We start from the raw sequence: 22,821 nt of genomic DNA, 5'->3' as shown, positions 1-22,821 counted from the left end.
GAATAATTATGATCTGTTTTTTAAAAACCATGAACTATATTATGCCACTGTGAACAGAAATAAAGACCAGTCTCTTGCCTTCACATCTTTATTATAATAAGGCAAAGTATATTTTAAAGAGGATTTAGCTTGCAAATGGAATTACTCTAGCTAAAATGAAAGAGGCTGAAAACAAGTATAGTACAATGGCATAAATTAGAATATACACTTACACAAGATTTTAGGACTAAATGTACAACCCTGGTAGTGGCAGTTACCTTACTGAAGAAGGCTATCAGGTTGGTCAGACATTATTTCCCCTTCATAAATCCATGCTGGCTATTCCAAATCACCTTCTTGTCTGTCATATACTTGGAAATGGCTTCCAGGATTATTCCTTCCTTATTATGACCTTCTCAGGGATCGATGTGAGGCTTACCAGCCTGTAGTTCCCTGGATCCTCCTTCTTGCCTTTCTTAGAGTGACATTTGCTTTCTCCCAGTCCTCAGAAACCTGCCCCAACCACCACGACCTTTCGAAGATAATTGACACAATGCCATCACCACTTGCAGGTACATTCCAGCAAGGCCAGGGGACTTCCGTGTGTCCAGTTTGTTTAAATATTCCCTGACCTGATCCTCCTCCACCGAGGGTAAGTTTACCTGGCCCTGGACTTTTGCACCGGTTTCAGAGACCTGGAATTGCTAGAAGGCATTCAGTACCTTGGCCTTCTCCATGTTCTTTAGAATCAGGTCTCCACTCCCATTCATCAGTGAGCCTGGATTTTCCCTAGTCTTCTGCTGTTGCTGTGCCTGCAGAAACCTTTCCTTGTTGCCCTTCACATCTCTTGCTATATTCAAGTCCAGATGGGCTTTGGCTTTCTTAACTCTATACCTGCACGTTCAGATGAGGTCTCCCTATTCCTCCCAGGCCACCTGTGCCTGCTCCCACCCCCTGTATCATTCCTTTCTATTTAGCCTCATAATTAGAGGAGGAGGAATGAGAGCAGATGTCAGTTACACAAAAGTGATCATTTGTAAAAATGCATGATACCAAAACATTCTCATATATTTTAACAATTCCTGAAAGCATTCTTTGTCCAGGAAAAACACACATCATTTAAGCTTACCCTCTCACTAGATATGTGACAGACTGCTTCAAAATTTATGACAGAAGATGACACAAAGTAAACTAGCCTGCTGCCAGACCACTAGTACACAGAATCATGCTAGAAGAGAAAAAGATAACAGAGGCAACTGGCACTTCAATGCAGATAGGCCTGAACTTTTGCTTGGCTCATAAACCAATGTAGCTGCAGGGCTGGGCAACAACCATGAGTCACCAATGCATATGAGTCTAGGTCAAGTCTGGCAAAGATTTCCTGCCTGATTTAAACTCAGTTTATTTGGTCCAATGGCACTTTTCCTACAAACGGAGGGCAGGCTGACCACACGTGTGTCTGTCTTTATTTGTGGCCTGACACTTGGCAGGATAAACTTCATTATGTTTATGGTTATGCTTAGGAAAACTATTCTCAATTGTTTCCAGTCTGTTGCAAACATAAAACTACAAGCTGTATTAAATATGTACTATTGTATTTACCACAACTTTATGAAATCATGCATAATATCCTAAAATGGGATAAAATAAAGGCAACTTCTCTTCCCCTCCCAATTTCTGGCAACATTTCAAAATAAACAAGGAAGCAAACTAATCCTTATATTGAAAGGTCAGCCAGGACCTTATTTACAGGAAAGATAAAAATAAATAAGTAAATAAATAAATTAGCCAGTAGGAGAAAAGCCATTTTCTCTTATATCAACTATGTAGAAAGATGAAACAGCTCTACAACAAAGTATCTCTAGTAATTATCTGTGTCTATTAATGAAGAAAATGGAATTTCTTCTAGCCAAAAGAGTAAAATGAAATTTACACTTGCCTCAGAAATTAAACATATTAATAGTAAGGGAAAAGATTACTTTATTGCAACTCAAATAATGTGGATCTGACTAGGTATTGCAGAGAATTAAGGTTTCAATCTTTTATTTGCATACTTTCTAATCTCAGGAACCTCACTGCTCCTGACATAAAGCAGAAAAATTTAGCTATAAATATTCAAAGACAGAAAAGAATGTGGAATTATAGCAAGATGCAAAATACACATTCTGTTTGAAATTCAGTGTAGTGCAGAGTCCATTAAAAACTGTTCACTGTTATGTTTTAGAGTTCCAAAACACATAAAGGATCAGCAAAGCGAGCGTAATCTGGAGCTCAAATGTATCTGAGCACTTTTTCCTCTACAGTTTCCTTCCTTGCCCTGTAAGGACTCTGCTTATTTTACATGATTTTGCTATGCATCTAAATTTAAAGATGAGAGATGAACCTCCAATACAAATCTTTACGGTAGTAATCCATCTTCCACGGGAGCGACTGACCCAAGAATGACTTCTGTTAGACTGGATATGGCAAGCAGGCATCGTGAACATTTTTTGCAAAAATGCAAAGAAAAAGAATCTTAGTAACTTCTATTATTACTGGTAGTAATTCCTACCAGAAATGTTGTTGTTGTTATTATTTGTCCTAAGTTTTAAGACAACATTAGTGTCCTCAGTGAATAATATTTCACCTGCAATGTTCCTCCAAATTTACTACTGAAAACCACTGTAAATGTTTTACAATAGGAAGTAACTTTCTCCAATCTTGCTACAGAAATGCTTTAAATTCAACCATGAACAGTACATATACTTGGAAAACAGCAAAATATTATTTGTGCAAAAGATTATGAATATATAGAAATGGGCAGATATAATGGATATTCATTTTCATTTCAATTAGGTATTATAGGAAGACAGCTATAGTATTTATGAATATTATAATCTATTCCAGAATCCAATTTAGTGTTGCTCTAATGGTGTTCAGAACAATGAGTAAATGACACAGTGTAAAAGTAATTAAATTAATGGAAAGTATTTTAAGTATTTTCTTGGAACTTCAACAGTTCAAACGGTTTAAAGGGGAAAATAAGTATGCAGTGAACATGATCCAGAAGTGTTTTTATTTACAGGCTCCTCAGTCTTTCCGACCCTATACCAATCTTATGCCTGATCTCACAATATAGGGCAGCTGGAATAAAGTAGTCTTTAAAGATAAGAAACAGCTGTTATGCTTGTTTGACCTGAGGAAGAATTTGAAAGACAAAAGCAAAAGGACATGAGAAAGAAAATAGTCCTCATAAATGCACTATTTGCAGAATTGTTTCAGCCTATTTCTAGCCAACTCTGGTAATAGTATCTGACATGCACCTTGCTTGCATCAAACGTACTTCCACTGAAAGCCAGAAGTAGAAGGGAACCTAGCAAAGGCAATGATGATTCACAAGCCCTATATGAATATCTACAAAAACAACCTATTTTAAAGGAAAATTATTGCTTGGAAAAAATCAACACCACATATTACAAAATGTCAGAATATCCAGTTTGACCCCTTATGTTAAAATAGCCAGCCAAAGAATTCCTACAGAAACAGAAACCAAAGCATCCTTATCCATTTTATTCTATCTTCTGATCTACTTCTCAATCCAACTTTACACTAGTACCAACATTTTCAAAACTCTTTAAATACTTGACTTCTAACTCCTTGATTTTGTCTTGTTAGGGCTTAGTCCTACAACACTTAAATACATTTCTAACATTAATCATAGCAGAACTTTGGCTCAGACAATGTTTAAGCAGCTTTATACACCAGCACTGATGTTCCTATTCCAGAGGTCTTAAGTAGTAGCCTCTTCTACAATCCCTCTCCACAGTTCCATCCCTCTCCTTTTTCACTCATTTCCTGCTGATTCTGTAGAACACCTGATTTTCTTCATGAAGCTTTAGATTATTAGTAGTACTTGACAAAAATCTCCTCTCCTTTCCTTCTCTTGTAACTATTGCTCCTTCAAATGCATCAGAAATATTTGTTTGCATTTTTAAAACAATTTTTTCCACTTTTCTAAACCTTTACTTCTAGCATGGTGCTACTTGCACGGTTTCTTCTGTAAAACTAAAAATGTTATCACACTGAAAATATTCACAGTTACTGTTAAGCAAGAATCTTTCCGAAACAGAGATACAGATCTGTGGCAAAGAGTATACAGTAGAAATTCATCAGGATGCACATGGAGTCTTTAAACAATTACAGCTGCTAGAATGGACACAGGTAGGAAAAGTATGATCATATAAGAGCGAGAAACCTAAAATATATGGTGTCTGTAGCAACATCAGCAAACCTTGGCATTTTCATCACTTTTCACATCCCATGCTTCCTTCTCAAAAAAATGGAAATAACATTGAAAATCATAGGAGTAAATTGATCTTCTGTGTGAGAAAGAATGCATATTCAACAGAGAAGTACAGAGGAAACAACTCAAAGCTTTTCTTCTTTATGTTTCACAGAACAAATAATAACCAAAGGCAATTATACAGATTCAAGTTACTTAATGCCACATAATGCTCTTTCTTTAACAAAGATTACTGCATTACAAATTTTATTGCATAGAAATAATGTAACTAATGCTAGCAGGGGGAAAGTATACAATTCTGTACAGGAAACACAAATGCAAAGGATTTGTTTGAAGAGCTAAGATTTAAGTTATAGTGCCATACATTAAAATAATCACAGGGAAAGAAACAAAGAATCAAACAAATGGAGAACTGCACCACAGTCGAGCAACTGAACAGTTTACTAACATCATTAACCACTTACATGACCAAAGATCTAAAAAGAACATTTTTCAAAGGAGACGGATGATTTCAGAACTTTGTTACAAGCACTTTTTACCTAGTCAAGTCCAGCAAATGTTAATTAGCATCCTGCCTTTGAGAACATTTTGTATTTTAATTAAATTAAATTCACAGCTTTCTCATTAACTACATATATTTAAAAATTTTTGCTCTAAGGACATTAATATCCTTATTTAACTAGGTGCTATCATGCACAGTAGTTGTTTAGCCCAGTTTCTTTTTAAGTCAGACCACTATTTTCATGGGTCACTATGCACAACTGCAATTCCTCCTTGCAACAACTGGAAACTAAGATGATTGTTCCCACATGTCTGTGCCAGCCAAGGGTCCACAAGGATTTTTATTTACTAAAGCCTTAAGGCTACACAACTTAACTGCCATGACTTACCACGGTAGAGCTGTGAAGTACCAAATCTACTTCAGGAGGACAGCTTTCGCCACACATGTATTATCCTTCATTTGTCTAAATGAAACAGTACATTTATGTCTGGGTTTCTATTTTGTCCAATTTATAAAATGAAAAAGCAGCTTTCACTTTAACAGAAAACAAAAATGGAAGCCACAAAACTGGAATTCCATTAAGTTTACCACACCAGCTGGTTGAAGATATACCAAATAATGAGAGAATCAAATTATTCAGGAGAAAATGCAGCTGCTGCTTCTTTTGCAGGAGATAATTTGTAAATACTTTTTACCTGTAACAATGACAAATCTTTAAAAAATTCTCACAGCCTGCATTACTTGATGATTTTAAGTATTGAAAGTACTAGAGAAATGTAAAGTATTATGTAATTATATTATGTTATCACTTGTGACAAGAAGTGTATAACTTCTATTTGCCTTAGCTGATCTTATCTAGTGATTTCCCTAAACATTAGCAGGTCACCTGTGAAACCATTGATCTTTCAGAAGCTTAGATTCTTACTTTCATTTTCTCCTGTCATACTAACACCTAGAGATTTCTTTCCTTCTAAAAGTTAAAGGGGGGGGGGGGTGTGAACAAGCCACCCACACCACCACAAAGCTATAAGGAAAATACTATTCAGAATCCTACCAAGAAAAGAATCAGAGAGCCATTTGAGGTCTAGTGTCAGTATGAGCATCTCCAAAGATTTCTGGATGACCACAGCTGCAGAAGTTTTTTTTATTTCAAATGGGCCATATCTCCTACTTTATTAAATTCTGCTCCTGCTGCGAGCACGATTTTTTCCTCTGCAGAGATAGAGGGCAGGAGAATGTATCTTTGCACTTACCACAGTCTTGAGTGTTGGGGTTAAGAGCAACTGTGAGCTAAGAACTCTGTTATCTATGTTAGGAAGCACAGATCTCTTCAGTGAACAAGGATGCTCCCACAGTGAATCACTAATTAAAAAAAGACAGTTTGCATCTCTGTGCTTAGTCTCAGCACAAAGGCTGAACTGTCCCACATTATATCCCTGCATTGCATTCCTAAAACCAATATTAAAAAGAAGAAAGAATTAAAACCAACAACAAAACACAACCTTTACACTGGTACTATGTAAGAATTAAAAAAGCCTACCTTGTCCCTACCTTTGTATAGCAAACTTTTACCTAGCTGTATGTACCCTACACAAGGATCAGCCTCACCAGTGATTTGCTACCTTCTTTCATTTTTACCCCAAGAGAGCAGACACAAAACACCAGCCACCATTGCCCTTTCCCTCTTTCACTTTTAGAAACACATAGCCACCTGTCTTTGGCCTTAGGCTATTCATGGCTTATTCACCAAACCATGGCCTTCAGTCTCCCTTCAGTCAGAGGACTTAATTCATGTCTTCCTTTAAGTGACTCTAGCCCGTTCTCCCCAGCTGTCTCTTAAGCATAAAACCCCAAAATATGTAAAACTACTTCACTAACTTCTCCTCACGCTTCATCATTATAGCAATATGTGCAAAACATCATTAACAGTTTCAGACTGGGGGATTATGTCTACAAGTTATTACACTAATTACAACATCTACAGAATCTATGTGTTCCCCTTGGGTTTAGAACAATCTGGTGAAATTTCAATACCGTTTTGAGGTGCGTTTTCCTTTGCATTTCTTTGTATACAGTGCCAATACACTAGGACCATAACTTGGCCCCTTGAGTCCTAGGCACAATATAAACTGTAGTTAAAGTATACAAAGAGTCATTTCTGAAGCAATCCTATCGAAGCTCCTCTCAAAACATCTCCAGTTAGAGCAAAGGTTTTAAATTGGTAGATAACAGTACTAATATTTTTCTAATCATTTCCATCCACTAGAATCAAGCCTAATTGAAGCTTAATTTATCTTATCACAGTAAATTTTGCTTGGTTATAAAAACCCATTAAAACTGTCTAATTGAATATTGTTCTAAATGGCAACAAGGTAATTTTCTGTAAATCTAAGAAAGGGGGAGGGGGGGAAACAGTTATTTATCACTTTAATTAAATAAAATAGACAAAAATGAGAAGTGTTTTGACAGCAAGATAAATCTAACATTATTAAAACTATTTGTCCCAAACAACTTGCATAAAGTCTTTACACATCAAGTATACAGCCCTTATCTTTGTACTTTCATCTTTCCCATTTTCTTTTTATCTGTGTTTTCTTGTATCTGGACACTACTTTCTACAGGCCCCGCAAATGGAACTTTCCACTCTTTCAGTCGCCTTTCCCTCAGGCAATTCCATTTCAATTTTTTATGAAATAAAAATATTGGTGTCCCCAAAAGGAAGACAGAACATTTAAAGCTGCTATCAAGAATGGATTCAGTTGTGTGTGTGTGTGTGTAAATAAATTAATCAACATTTAATCTTTCTCTGGATAAATGAATGCTAGTACATAACTCACAAAGCAGAAAAACCACACCTTTGGGACAGTATTACCTATCATATATTTGAGAGAGCTTCCTTTGTAGTACCATAGAGTTGCTGAGCTTGGAATGGGTCTCAGGAGGTCACTGGTTCAACCTCCTGCTCAAAGCACAAACACTGAAATCAGACCATGCCATTTGATGTGCCTTTGAACAGTCAAGTCTTGAAATCCTACAGCAGATAGACAAAAAACACTTTGCTTCACAGTTTACTTCTGTTTAAATATGGCATTTTGCTAATCTAAGTGTGCTTTCAGTTTAACTCTTCAAATTTACTGCCCTGCCACTATGCTCCACTCTCCTGTTCTAAACTGTCACAGGGGCCCACAAAACATGAAAACTGTATAAAAAGTAAAATGGCTGGCAAATTCCACCTGAGATAAACCTCTGTTTGAAATATGGAACACACTTTCAAGAAAGCTGTGAACAGCTGTGGAGTGACAGAGAGAGTAAATGGTACACAAGCCTCCAGAATAGTGCTTTTTACAGTGGGTGATCTTTCTTTTGCATGCACAGCAGATCTACCAGAACAATACATTGGCAGTACAGCAAAGAGACCACACTGAAATATCTGGCTTAGCCTGGTTTGAAACAAGAAAAATCACAAAACAATAGAAAAATTCAATTTCAAAGTAAAACTCCAACTTAGAAAAATAAAAATGTGAGAGTGAAATAAACGTACTTATACATTATTACTGTAAAATTAAAAGCAGATTTACAGTTCAAGCAATATCAAATATCAACATTGTAATAGAAAGAAAAATAAAGTGTTTGTAGTTTTGTTCCAAGTATTTTGTGCTGTCTGCTTTTATTTGCTCTTTATGCAAACTAAAAACTGCCAAGAAGTCAATCATTTTACAGCCCTTCTCTGTAAACAGATCTGTTTAAAGAAAAAAGAGACCGCAATAAATACCTAATATAATCACCTTTCCTCTTCATTTTTATTAGGTTTTCTATATTAATACATGTATGCTGAACACATCAGCATTCAGTTACAGCACAGACCACCTATTTTTCTAATCCATTTTCTCCATTGACAGGACTATGCTCACAATTTACAAAATTTCTTTGTAGACATTTACTTATTTCACAGTTCATTAACCCTCAAACAGCACACCTGCCAGTTTGCGAGAATGTTATCTAAAGCAATGATACACTAACTAATAAAGTGCTAAGTATGCTTGTGTCAGAATTGCTTATGAAATGAATGTTTTTCTCCAGAGCTACCCAGCTGAAATGAATTTATTTGCATCAATTTATTTAAGCTTTTTTCCTGATTATAAGAGCAGTAGTTAAGCATCAGTCACTGCAAATATGCGCAAATACAGTCTCAAACTGTACCATCTACCACTCAAAAGTATACAAATGGTAGCGTCTCATCTTTTTAAAACATCAAAAAGGATCATTCATACTGTTTAACCTCTTTCCCTCTGCAGTAAGAGTACAAGGCTTCATTTAAAAATTAACATCTACAGCTTTTTCACAACAGCAAGGAAAATCTCAGCCAGTCTAATATTCTTCCTTTTAATAATTTTCTATGGAGCACAGCAACATTTTCAGTGTTCTGTAGCTGGAGTAGCCTGACCTTGGCTCATTTTTATCTGACCTCAGGGTTTTCACATCATTAATAAAGAGATAATCAGAACAAAAGACTACATACATTAGGGTAAGAAAAGTTGCATAGTTTGGCACTATTATCATATATACCCTTAAAAATGGAACAAAATGAAACAGACGTAGCAGAGTTGGTGAACCTTCTAAGGACTGGTTCCAAACATTTTTCCTACTGGCAATAAACTATTTTCAGACCTCCCAACTCTGGCCACCATGACAGTTATTGCTTTACAGGATTATATCTTTTTGTTTCAGTTGTCAATAAAACTTCAAATGATAGCTGGTTAAGTCAAATAAACCTATTAAAAAAAAACCCCACAAAATACTGACATCACTGAGAAGAGAAACACGGTGCAAAAAGCACATTTTGTTTAGATCTAGACTTAACATATTTACTGTTGGTTTTAAATTTTCTCACATCATGTGACAAAGGGCCATAGTACCTGAAATCTGATCCAATTACCATTGTTAAAAGGAAATAAACTATACTCATCAAAAAAATCCAGATGTCCTCTTATTTCTGATGATCTGCTATAACATATGTAAAACAACTATCTGAATAAACAGATATCCTAATCATGCCTCTCAAGAGTAGTAAACATTCTGCAGAAATTAAGAATCATTATAACTCTGCTTACACTTCATTTCTAACTTTTGAAACCAGCTATGTAAGAATGAGCTCAAACTTAAACTATACTTCTAGTGTAGTTACATTTTCTGAGCTAATTTTGCTAAGACATCATAAAAATTCCAGACTTGAAATGATATTTTAAAAAACTATTCTACTGAATAACAAACACTAATAAAAATCACCAACAAAGAAAGTGAAACTAATGAACTTCCAGGGATACTTAAACTACAAGAAAATATAATTAATACCAACAGATTACATCTAAGCCTCATGCCCTATTAGACCTGGATTGCAAGAACCATGGAGGGAAGTGGAGGATTATCAAGTAGAATCAGGGGACTCAAGTAGAACCAGTATTGTACCCCAGGGGACAATACTGCATCCAGTCTTGTTCAACATCTTCATTAATGATCTGGATGATGGAGCAGTGTGTGTAGCCTCAGCAAGTTTGCTGATGGTACAAAACTGGAAGGAGCAGCTGATACACCAGAGGGTGATGCTGCTGTTCAGAGGGACCTCGACAGGCTGGAGAAATGGGCTGACAGGAACCTCATGCAGTTCAGGGAAAGGAAATGTAAAGTCCTGCACCTGGAGAGGAACAACTCCATGCACCTGTATATGCTGAGGTCCACCCAGCCGGAAAGCAGCTTTGCAAAAAAGGACCATGTGGTCCTGGTGGACACCATGTTGAAAACCACCAATGTGCCCTTGCAGCAAAAAGGCGTATCCTGGGTTGCATTAGGAGGGTTGCCAGCAGGTTGACGGAGGTATTCCTTCACCTCTATTTATCTATCAGTGGTCAGGCCACACCTGGGGTATTGTGTCCAGTTCTGGGGTCCTCTGTACAAGAGAGATATGGACATACTGGAGAGAGTCTGGTGAACTGGCCAAAAAGTAATTAAAGGATTAATTAAGGGCTTATTAAAGAATTGGAGCATCTCATATGAAAAAAGCCTGAGAGATGGGACTGTTTAGCTTAGAAAAGAGAAGGGGGCATCTTATCACTGTATATAAATATCCGAAAGCGAGGCTGTAAAGAAGATGGAGCCAGGCTTTTCAGTGGTGCCCAGTGACAGGACAAGAGGCAATGAGCACAAACTGAAACACAGGAGGTTCCCTCTGAACATCAGGAAACCTTACTGTGAGGATAACTGAGCACTGGCCCGTGTTGCTCAGAGAGGTTGTGGAGTCTCCATCCTTGGAGATATTCAACATCCATCTGGACATGGTCCTGGACAACCAGCTTGAGCTGGCCCTGCTTGAGCAGGGGGATTGGACCAGACGACCTCCAGAGCTCCCTTCCAACCTCAACCATTATGTGATCCTATGAATCACATCCTGTTTCATCATATGCAGCTGCTGTCTCCAAAACCTGAAGATAACCTGCAGAGTACCATTATTAAGCTAAACAATAATAAAAGGCTTGTTATGAAGTAACTGAGATCCTGTTGAGGATTTTTTTTTATTACAGGATTTACTAAGCTGATTTAATTACAAGGTGATTACAAAGCAATCCTATTTAGGCAGGAAGTTGACACTGCAACTACAAATACCTTATTCAGCTCAGGATTAGAACTGGCCTTTGATGGTTACTTTCACCTCCAGAAAGAAGCCCTTCAAGGCAGGTTATAAGCATGTTTTAGGACACCATTAAATTCTACAGTGACAATTAACAAAAACTATCTATTCTATAAATAGACATTGTGGACATGCAGGAAGAAAGAAGTGTGGCTTAATGCAGGCCAAAACATTATTAACTTTACTCATCTGGGAATGACCAACAATAGTTTGTACAGTACAAAATTCCTTCCATAATGATTTCCACCTGCTGGAGGGCTGCCATTTGCCCTGCATCTCTCTGCAGCTGCTTTCCCATCTGCTGCTGGAAGCCATTGCTCTCCCTTTAGGTAAGACCTGAGACCTGGAGATAGAAGATACAGTTGCTCTAAGCAAACAAAATCTTTTCCCAATTCCCAGTTGTGGAGAACAAAACCTGCTATGTCTAGAATCATTGCTGGATTGCTACCACAGCACAGTCTAGGCCTTAGCTTAGTCAGCTCAAAACTCAAGTCTCAGAGAGAGCCCAGCTGGCAAAGCAGTATTTTTATTCCTCATCCACGTACACTGGCAGGCCACACGTTTGATCACCGTGTAAATGACACTTGCTCATTTTCAGGTCTGTGGCAAGAAGGATCCTGGTTCTAACGCACAGAAAGTTCTGCTATCCTATCACGGGTGTCTCATTGCAAGGATTGTATTTTCTGCAGGAAATGTATGAGCTTCATTAGAGGAGCTTTGGGGTTTTTGTTTTGTTATTTAATTTAGCACAGCTTAATATATATACCAGAAACAAAACATCAATGGCCTCTGCTGATACTTGGAATTAGCCCACATTTAGTCTCTCATATATAACCAAATGTAACATTTTCAGCAAAGATTCATATGAGAGAAACATTCCCTCTACTCCCACAGAGTTGTCCAAACTAAAGATTAAGTGGAAATGTAAAAGGTCCTTTTGAAAGACAGGATACTTCTGACTACTGAAGACAGACGTTGTTGAGTTATATGAAGTTGATATTTGTGAAGTGATTACCAAAAAGGCTCCCCATAAAACTAAGAGTTGGTATAGAGGGAGTTCAGGAATATTTTATTCTAAGGCATCATTTTGAATTTTCCTGTCTTGCTGCATCACATTTAGTTTGTACAGGATGTAACAGGAGAATGCAGCCTGAAGGCATGAAGTTGTTAACTGAAATGTATAATGAAGCATACAATGAAACAAACAAAAAATTTACTTAATTCTTATTGCCACATATTGGCCCCCTAGTTAGTCAAAATATATGAAGGGCAAATAAGCAGGCAAAAGAAATAAGAGAAAAAAGAAGGCATTTCAATCCTGAATAAGAAAAAGTGCAAGCAGCACAAACAGCCTGCTTTCAACCATCTCGTAACTGATTAACATTAGGAACAAGATCAGCTCTAACAACCCTCAAACTTATAGCGTCCAATGAGTGGTCTATAGCTTTAGTAATTAATTTTTACAGAGGTGTCTTCTTGTGGCTTATTTTAAGGATGTGTTCTTTCTGGGTTTTGTCTAAATATTGATAAGAAACAAGGACTTTGGCCTACGGGAGTAGATGTAGCAATCTACAAATTCAGCCGCTGTCCAGCTTTTGTGTTCCTTGGAGCTCCAGCACATTTCTCCAGAACGCCCACAGTTTAACAGAGTCTCTCTGCAATAAACTGCACACCCAGTCTGGAAGTTGTAACATAATAGTTTGTGGAGAAAAGATATCCTGGCAATCATTTTTAACCAGAAAAACGCCCTAGCATACAGCAGGGTGGTAAGGAATGTGCCAAAACCCTGAGGGTCTTAAAAATATGCAACAATAGAACATCATTAGAACATGCAGGTCAGCCTTGAAGAATCTTATTTTCTAATCTGTGAAACTGCTTGGACACAGAGCTCTGTCACTTGTTTTCATGATTGTTAGAGAAAGCAAGGTAACATTCTCACATAGTTATACAGCAATTTATGACAAATCCTGTGTTTGGTTATATGAGCATATTTCTTATGGCTAGCTGAAACCTACTATAAGACTCTATTCCAGGAAACAAGACTGGAATAGGTCAGTAGTTTTAAGGAGCTCTTGATTCAAAGTCTATTCAAAAGAGGTGAAAAGTATGTTCAGACTAACCACATATCTTTTGCGAGCCTCAATATTATTTAACTCCAGAAACCGCTCTTCATTTCCAACCCCTGAATAACTAATCTTCTACATGGGAAGTTGTACAGCCTGTGACACACCTACAATAGCCTTGAGGCTTTAAAATAACAAAAAGTACAGTTCTTTCCTGATAAGTCCTGACTTGAGAAACTAATGGATGCACAGTGTGCTTTATTTCTACCTACATAACGTGAAGGATCTTTTTCAGCAGATTTGAGATGCGCTACATCTCCACCATCAAGTACAGGAAAGCAATAAAACATTCAGTGCATCTTAAATGGACAAAAAAATAAGATGTAATTAATATTGCTCAAAGTATGCATGTTATTAAAGTATTTCAAGATCAGGTACATTGCTGACATAATTTAAAGTTTAACACAGGTTATTTAAAGTCTCTGCCTCATGGGTAAATGGTGCATGTAAAAACACACCCTGTAATGCTATCTTTTCAAAAGTAAATAAAAAAGATTCTGAGGCAAGTGAAGTTATTTCCCAATTTAAATCTGCTATTAGAACAAAACTATTTCATAAACCATTTCAAACGGTGGCTGCATCAATACACATGTATAACTGGAATTGGAACTTGTTTTCTTTATGTTGCTTCTAGTGCATCTTGAGATGTACCATACCCCGGAATGAAGTCTGGTATTAACCCAATACTCAGAGGCCTTCATTTTTGTATGATCTCCCAGGAAAAAAAAAAAAAAAGAAAAAAAAATAGTTACATTAATGTGACCCTTCTGCCAAAAGCCTCCTATACATGAACAGACAATTACAGCAAACTAAAATTACTTCCCATAAGAGGTGGGCATAATTCACCAACTTTCCCCAATTCCCTTTACAAAGATATCTTAAAAAGAGAAAAGAAACTCGAAAAACTGTTGTCTGATAAAATCATTACCTATACCCTACTCAAAGCAGAAAATGGAAATCACCTAGATTCCTACGGAGAATATAAAATAGTGTGCACTGTTTCAGAGCTTCACCTATTCATGAGGTAATGTAATTACTGAAGGCAATAATGCATACGAAATAAACCCCACAGTTTCTGAAGATTTAGTCACAAACAAATTCAGGCTCAATTGATTTATCAAGTCCATGCAGAGACAGCCTTAAGTGTCTAGCACCAATGTATACCATAAGAACATTTATGAGTTGTTTTGTTTCATTTTTAAGTCTCATATCTGCAATGACTCACATAGCTTACAGTGTTATTTCATTCAGAAACAAACCAAAGCTTGTCATTAGAATGCTTTGGATTATACAGAAGTAAAGGGTTAATTAAAATAAATAATCAAAACCAGGAACTGATGTCCTCCACTGAACAGAAATTATACGGAACACATACCTAAACAGATTTATATTTTTTTCATTGAAAGCTGGAAGAATCTCATGATTTGTATGAAATATCACAGTCACTTATATCACAAATAACATGATATTAGGCCAAACAAAAGGGATTCATTCTCTGCTATTATAAAGCATTCCTTCTATCAAGCTACCTCTCTGATAATTTTAACATTAATTTTTCATTTGGTTTCCCTAAGAGACTAACAATAAGCAGACACAATAAAACCGATTGTCACCTGCACACTAACAGGCAATTACAGCTCATTTTAACTTAAATTGCTTCATGTAAAAGCTTCAAGCTCAACTGCCTTATGCAGAAACTGGGAAGAAGAAGAATTGAATACCTGTCAGAAACCAACTGGTTCTCCATCAGGACTGCACAATCCCAGCAGCCCTTCATCAATAGCACTGTAGATTCAGTTCTTTTTACCACTGCCCAACTGCCAGCCATAAGACTGTAATGCCTTGAATACATACCAGTCTGATAAAGAATTAGGAAATCAAATTAGCGGAGAGCCAATGGAATTCATCACCATCCTCATCAGAATGAGAGGTAATACAAACCTTGCAAAACAGATTTGCACAGCTAAAGATTTAAAATATGTAATCTTTACTACTCAAAAGCTAGATTGAGATCTGCCAACATTGCTGGAGTTTTTGCCCTTGTTCTATTGTGATTATTTTGTATTATATACATATGCTGGCTAGCCCATTAAACACAAGCTGGTAATTCCAAGATTTCATCTGTATCTTCTTAAGGTACAGAGGATAAGACACACAGCACAGAGGGATAATCAGAATCTTAGGAGTATTTATTTCCTGCTTCCATAAGACTGATAAGTTTAAGCTGTTTTTTCTCCTAGAGCTTTGTTTGCCAGAAATTTGAAACATTCTGTAAGATTCCCGTATACCTTAAATAATATACTTCTCTGAATAGAAACTATTTGCACTGCATGACTGAATTTCACAGGTATTTCTGTGTCTTGAAAGGGGTACACACATTAAAATAAAATGAATAACTTATAATAGGAATCAATCTAATCAGTATTGTGTGCTCCAAGTCTATGAAGTTTTTTAAAACCCCAGGAAATGAACTTATGGACAACATTTTTAACACTGGATTTACACATTCCATGAAATGTGACAACCATCTCAACCGTATATTCCATTACCCATATTTTTATGATCTGACTTTGTAGATACATACATAACTAATGCACTGGCCTGTATATGAAATTATTCATATTTTAAAATAAAATTGATTGCACTCAAAACAATAATCACAGATTAATATCATGCATCCTTCAACAGATCCCTTCAACATACATCAGTAGCTTCACTATTGAGAATAGAAATACACAGTAGAAAAGAAGCATCAAGCCAGAGCAACCAAAAGGAAAACTCAGTCAACTAACAGATGACGAAACAAGGAATGAAATCACAACAATCAAGTCATTAAGGCCCAGCTCAATGCATTGAAGCCAATGAGAATTAGGCACAAACATTTTCTTAAAATGCAATCACAGGTGCTTCTAAAAAAATTCTAGAATGAGAGCTGGTGTACTACCAAAAAATATATACCAAATATATTGGCATTTAAAGGGTTTTAAATTATTTCACTATTCTTTAACAAATTGCCTTTTACACAGACTCGCAACAAACACATCGTCACATTGACACATGCTATTAACTAAATATTTCTATTGCATTTTATGATTAGAACATACAATACCTCTGTCTGAAGTATGGCAGCTCTCTGTTCTTTGGCAGTAAGTGACTCTTTAAGCACTTCAATGTGTTGCTTGCAATCTGAATTCTGATTGCTAAGGGTTTCAAGCTTAGTTTGTAAGGCAAGAAGTTCTGATTCTTTCTTTGAGAGTTCTTGTTTCAGTTGGTCAATCTGTAATGGGGGAAAAAAAGGTTAGATCATTAATTTCATTTCCAATTCAAAGTTGCACTTGAAATCCAAAAAGTGTGAATGACCATGATATGACAACTCAGACACCTGTAAATTCTGGAAGAGAATGAAGATTCAGACTTTTTACACGCACAACTTCAGTTGAGTTTCTTGTAATTTAATGTACCCTGTCTTAAGAATGATTGCCCTGCTGTTGCAGAAGTTAAAAGGAAACTCTTAAAGATTATACATGATGATTTGGCCTATAAATTCACCATGGACCTCACTTAAGTTCAAAGGAATTTATCCTGTGTGAGGCAAGTCTGGCAGGACAGCAAAAATGCATAGGAAAAAAAGTGTTCATAAAAGTATAAACTCAATCCAATAGCCTATTCCTTCCAACAGCATGATTCTTGTGATTTATCATTGGCCAGAGCAAATCAAGGTTTTTTAGGAGACTGATAAGGAAAAGCAGGCATCTTAGTAAGGAGAGAAAAACAGAGAAGTGGAATTTTAACCTTGTAAATGTGTTGCTGCCCGCCTTCTTGTAAATGTATTGCTGCCCACCATCCCCACCTCCTTTTTTCCTCCCTGGCAGTTCATATGGAATTCTCAGGTACTAGGAAAGCCAAGCCAAAGAGATTAACTTAAGAGAAGTCTGGGGAAAATGTTATAAAAAATTCCACAGAGTGAAAGGTCTGCGAGATTGTAAAAGCGTATCCTAGGGGAAACACTAGAAACCCAGTCACTAAGACAGAGCTTCTGAATTTAAGTGAATTTAAGGTTCGTCAGTAAATGTCATGGAATTGTGATTATTCTTCCCTTTCCACAATGATAAATGGGAGGGGTAGCCACAGAATGCAAAAGTGTGGTGGATTTAGAATATATGAAGCTGAACAAAGCACTGGACAATACACAGAATGATGCTAAAGGATGGTGAATTAGGTGACATAACTATTCTTCTTAACGTCCTGTGAAATAACAGTGGTCACCAGATGAGTTCAGATACATCATCTCATGAGGATTATTTGAAATAAAATGCCTCAGTGCATCTGCATAACTCAGAGAAACCACACTTCCTTTACATTTGGAAATTTTTTTGATGACTGTAAGGCCTAGATTTTTTCTGTAAAATTCAAGTTTCAATCCTGCAACAACCGGAGAAGTACTAGAAGAGCTCTTTCCATTCTCTCCCATCAGCTGCATCCCAACAGACATTTGGGATACAAAAAATCTAGAAGGGCTAGATGGAAGGTGATACAAAAATCCCCAGGAAAAAAAGAATATGTATCCAGAGGCTGACCCTACTCAACCAAATCCTAAAGATGCACATACTAAAATATTTCACAGATTCAATATTATATGGCACAGTCACTGAAAACATTTACTGCTGATCAAAATATTTCTATTTTGTTTTACATTGCAAGTATATTCTTAAAAATTAAATTTAAAAGATGTTTCTTCCAACTATAGTCCATATGCACATCTTAACATATTTATTCCTAATTTCTCTTTATAAATATCAGTATGTTTGTCTACCTCGTTAAGGTACTTGACTAGCCACCCCTGAGCTACTGTATAAAATCAAGAATCTATATGGGCACTAAAAGCAATCACCTTCACAGTCTGAAAATACCAAAATAAGAAAAGGAGCATACAAAAAAAACAGATTTCAAGAAAATGTAAGAGTGCAGTTAAACTGCTAGAGAAAATTTTCTCTTGAAAGCAAACCACCTTCCTCCACCCCTTGCCAGAATATGTAAGCAAGTATGGCAACCAAGACAAAAATGTATACAAAATGAACAATGGGAAAATCTGTCTACAAGATACAAAACGTAGATCTGCAGCCAATCTGAATTACATCACATGCTTTATGAGACCCATGTGAACATCACAGATGCTTAATCTCCTGTAGAAATTCTTCCCGCTTTTTTCCATGACACAACCCACACCCTGAGAAATAATCAACAAAAAAGCTTCATTTTCATGGGAGGTATGTTCTTTGTGTTTTTGAAACAGAATCTGTTTAGTATGAAGTTCTGGCTACAAGACCTAAAAATTGCCAGGAGTTTAAAAATGTGTTAGAGCTCTCAAAAAAAAAAAAAAAAAAGTGTCAAATAATTACGCTTTTGGCTGGTGTTTTATTAAAATAAAGTATAATGGTGAAAATGTACTAAAACTTCAATTTAAAAAAAAATAAGTATCAAAAATACCAAAGGCATAACGAGAAACCACATAACTTTTTAAAAGAAATTTTTAGACCTCGGTATATTTGCTTTTTCAAAATTCTGCATTATCTATTAGTGTGTAAAAAAAATTAAACAGAGCATGAAACAAATTTCTGCCTCTAGCAGATGTGCAAACATTTTCACTTTGCTATATCTTAAGTGGTATGAAATACCAACAGTTATGATTCAAGGAGATCTCCCGATCTCAGTACAAAAACAATGAAGGCAAAAAACACTTTTGTACTTTATAAAGACTACAATGAAGATAACCTACATGTCTGGGTATAAGTGCTGTTGCATCTAAAGAACTCCAAGTTTGTCCTCTGATCCTGACCTTCCCACATATTTCATATGTGTAATTTACCTGTCACTGCTTTTTCAACATTGCCCAATATCTTGCTTCACACCTCCTTTCCTGAAACCCTAGTTTCTTTGTCTTCCTTCTCAATTTCTGATGCTGCACCTTCCATAATTTCAGTTCCTTAGATACTAGCATTTCCAGAAAACCATTATCCTTTTTCTTACATTATTTTTATACACCAGAATCTCACACGACATTACACAGAGTAACTGGGAAAACAAGGAAAACAAAATAAAACAAAGTCAGAGCTTTTCCCCTGGATATTGCATATTTAAATTAATGGGCTAAATCTTTAAGTAAATAATTCCATTACATGAAACTATGCTGATTTATGCATCATAAGGATCTGGTCTTATGTGACAAATGACAAATGCTTTTTAAAGTGAAGGATTTAAGTAAAGGAAGAACAGTAGCAATGCAAATTAAGTGGCTGTATACAGTAGACTCTACAAGCCTATCTGTAGATTCTACAGGTTATTACTGGTCAAGGTCTATTTTTTAAGTGTTTATCATATTTCCAGACCTATCCACAAAAACATGCTGTAGTTCTTTTCCTGTATATTTCTTCTACAGGATGACCTAGGACTTGCATGCTTCTTTCATACTTCAAAGTTCTTATATACCGACATTAATTACAGAGCGCCTTGTTACAGCCTAATCAATTCTTAAAACTCATCTTTACAGTAATTTGCTGAAGTTGTACTAAACTATCACTAGATTTTCATACTCATTCCTGTCGATAGCATGAGAGTTCTAATACTCAGAGAACTACTTGAGTTCCAGAGTGCAAACTCACACCTGTTTCTTTAAATATCTGGCTGCTAGCCAAAGGATGAACCCTAGTAAGAGAAGGAAGTCTTGCAAAGCAGAAATTATTTTTAAAAATGCATACCATCCTATATGTTTTCTTCATATCTTTAATGAAGATATTTGAAGTTTCATATCCCTTAGTCATGAAAACTTTAAGACTCGTTTCGACAATTTCTATATGAGTGATGGCAATTTTTGTCCCTTCAAAAACAGAGCAAGGAGATTCCTCATCAAGTGGGCAAGAAAAAAAAATCTAAGCAAGTTTTCTTACTCATTTCTACAACTTCTATTTAACTGTAAGTCAAAATTAAAGCCTATATATTTGGAAGGAGTGAATATTACTAAGAATTTGTTAAGACAAGGAACACTTCCCAACATTCTCTGCCACACATGTACAATAAATAATATTCAGCACTGGCCTCCATTTAGTACCTTCACATTTATTTCAATCAAGAACAGATTTAAAACAAGTTATATTTCAAGAATAAATGTGAAGTATTAAGAGCTATATAGCACCTAAGATGTTAACTGTGAGAAGAGTTTTGTTCTGCTCTTTGCCATCAATCAAGACTTCTGTTTATCAGAATTTATCAACAATCTCAGGTTCAACAGATCAGGTATAATAATATCTGTTTGCTGACAGCTACATAAATACTTTTCCACCTTGAAAATTCTCAGATGAATGATAAAAATAATATCTTCTGCTGCAAATCTCAATTTTAAGTGGAAGAAAAGAACTGGTGAAAGAAAACAGACAAAGTTTCATCAGAATGTGGCATTTGTCAAAGATCAGAAGATTGTGGCAAAACAAGGTACATTTAATAGTCTTCTCATTTGTCTGCTTTCTGTGCCACAGAAAGATACTGAAGCTTTTCCTCTCAAAAACATCAGAAGTTTGTTAACAAAATACTAGGCTTTGTAAATTATTTTTATATCAACAGATTTGCTGAAATGCATTAAGAGTTTTGCTGTAAATTAGTAAAACTGAATTGCTTTGAAATTAATGATGTTTAAATAGCCAGAATAATTTTCCTGATCATAATGCTACTTAGGAACTTTAGTCACCTTTCAGTAGCTTAAGAGCTACTTTTTTCAACAGAATAGATATATTCTTTGATTTTTTAAATTTTTTTTTTACTAAATCTGAATTAATTCCACATGGACAATAACACTTCCATTTCTTCTGTAGCACAAACCCCCAGGAGAAGATAAAAATATTCCCCAGTGTCCCAAGACACCAGCATTTCCTGTGATGTAGTTTACAAGATACTACAGTTTCCAAACTGGGAGACAGTAACAGCTCTTCTGATGGAAAATCTTCAGGATCCAATACTACACAGTGGTGAATTTTCTTACTCCTATACTCACTGTGGAATTCAGACAAAGTAAAAGCATCTTGTCAAGAAGACAATGAAGGTCTAATTTACACAAGAAAACAGAAAATCAGAGAACTCTGATTCTCCAGAAGGTGCTGACACCGTTTCATTCTCTGACCATAGACAAGCTGCATACTTTCTCTGAATCTTAGCTTGCCCAACTCTGAAGAGAGTGGTAATGGTATTTATCTACCCAATATTGCAAACTTTGCACTTAAACAACAACATTGCTAAGTATTTTTATCATCGACACACAATGGTAGGCAGAGAACTATGCTTCAAGCCAATTAACTCCTACTTTTTTTGTTCTCGTGGCCTCTGGAGAGGTAATAGTACCGGCTCCTCCTCAAGCAGTTTTTTTCAGAGCTGCAAGTACACATTTCAGAAAAAGTGAATCAATCCATCTCAGTTCCTTAGAACTTCACATACACAAGTTCCACAAAATACACAAAAAACCCTAAACATTAAACAGAATAAGAACAAACAACTAACTAGGATGGAAAGACTTTTAAAATAAAGTAAGATTTCATAATAATCATGACTACTAAAGTTGTTTGCCTAGATTTTATTCTGGCATTATGATCAAATTTTTAACACCACTGCAAGAGATGAGATGGCTGCCTTTCCTCCAGGTTTTCCACTTCAGGCTGCTGTGACTTGTTTCGCCCCATCTTAGTTTAGCTTGTAAATAATATTAAAAAAAAAAAGCTATTTCCAAAACCTGAATTTATTTATATGAGAAAGGGAGCATCAGCTTCAGTCTCCATAATTTTAAACTTTTTTTTTCTTTTTATCGAGTACTTTAATTCAGCATTTTATCACTTCATAAACAAAACACATTTAAGGTAGAGAGCTGGGAATAAACCAGCACAAATTGTAATGTTATATATATTTATTACAATTTTTAAGGCAATTATAAAAATATCAGAAAAGTAATATTAGAACTCACAAGAAAGACTATTTGGAGTGCTCATCTTTAACTAGACAGTAGCTGAGCACATCAAAACAAAAGGAGGTAAAAAGGCCATCTGGGACAACAATTTAGACGCTTTACATCTGATGTATTTTAAAACAATGAACAAGCAATACTGTTTTGTGAGCTTGATACCAGGAAATGTGTTACATCACTACACATTTACTATCTGCTTGTGGTCAACTCATAATTATCTATGTACAATAATTTGAAATGAAAGGTACTCTGCAG

At 36.0% G+C, this 22,821-nt stretch overlaps 1 protein-coding gene across 10 annotated transcripts in view; it reads right to left on the bottom strand.

Annotated features, from left to right (window-relative positions):
• Window positions 1-22,821, bottom strand: part of ERC2 (ELKS/RAB6-interacting/CAST family member 2) — a 556,068-nt gene that overhangs the window by 367,307 nt on the left and 165,940 nt on the right. For all 10 annotated transcript variants that reach the window (XR_011329694.1, XR_011329696.1, XR_011329695.1 and 7 more), the window contains one exon: window positions 16,678-16,845. Coding sequence is in view for 7 of the 10 variants with exons in the window: in XM_069812287.1 (XP_069668388.1) it covers window positions 16,678-16,845 (168 nt within the window). In the remaining 3 variants the exon portion in view is untranslated. The remainder of the gene's footprint in view (window positions 1-16,677; window positions 16,846-22,821) is intronic.

Source organism: Haliaeetus albicilla, chromosome 24 (assembly GCF_947461875.1).
Source record: "Haliaeetus albicilla chromosome 24, bHalAlb1.1, whole genome shotgun sequence".
In the NCBI taxonomy this organism is placed as follows: Eukaryota; Metazoa; Chordata; class Aves; order Accipitriformes; family Accipitridae; genus Haliaeetus; species Haliaeetus albicilla.
Note: the sequence above shows the minus strand (reverse complement) of the source record. Positions and strands in the feature narration are given on the sequence as shown.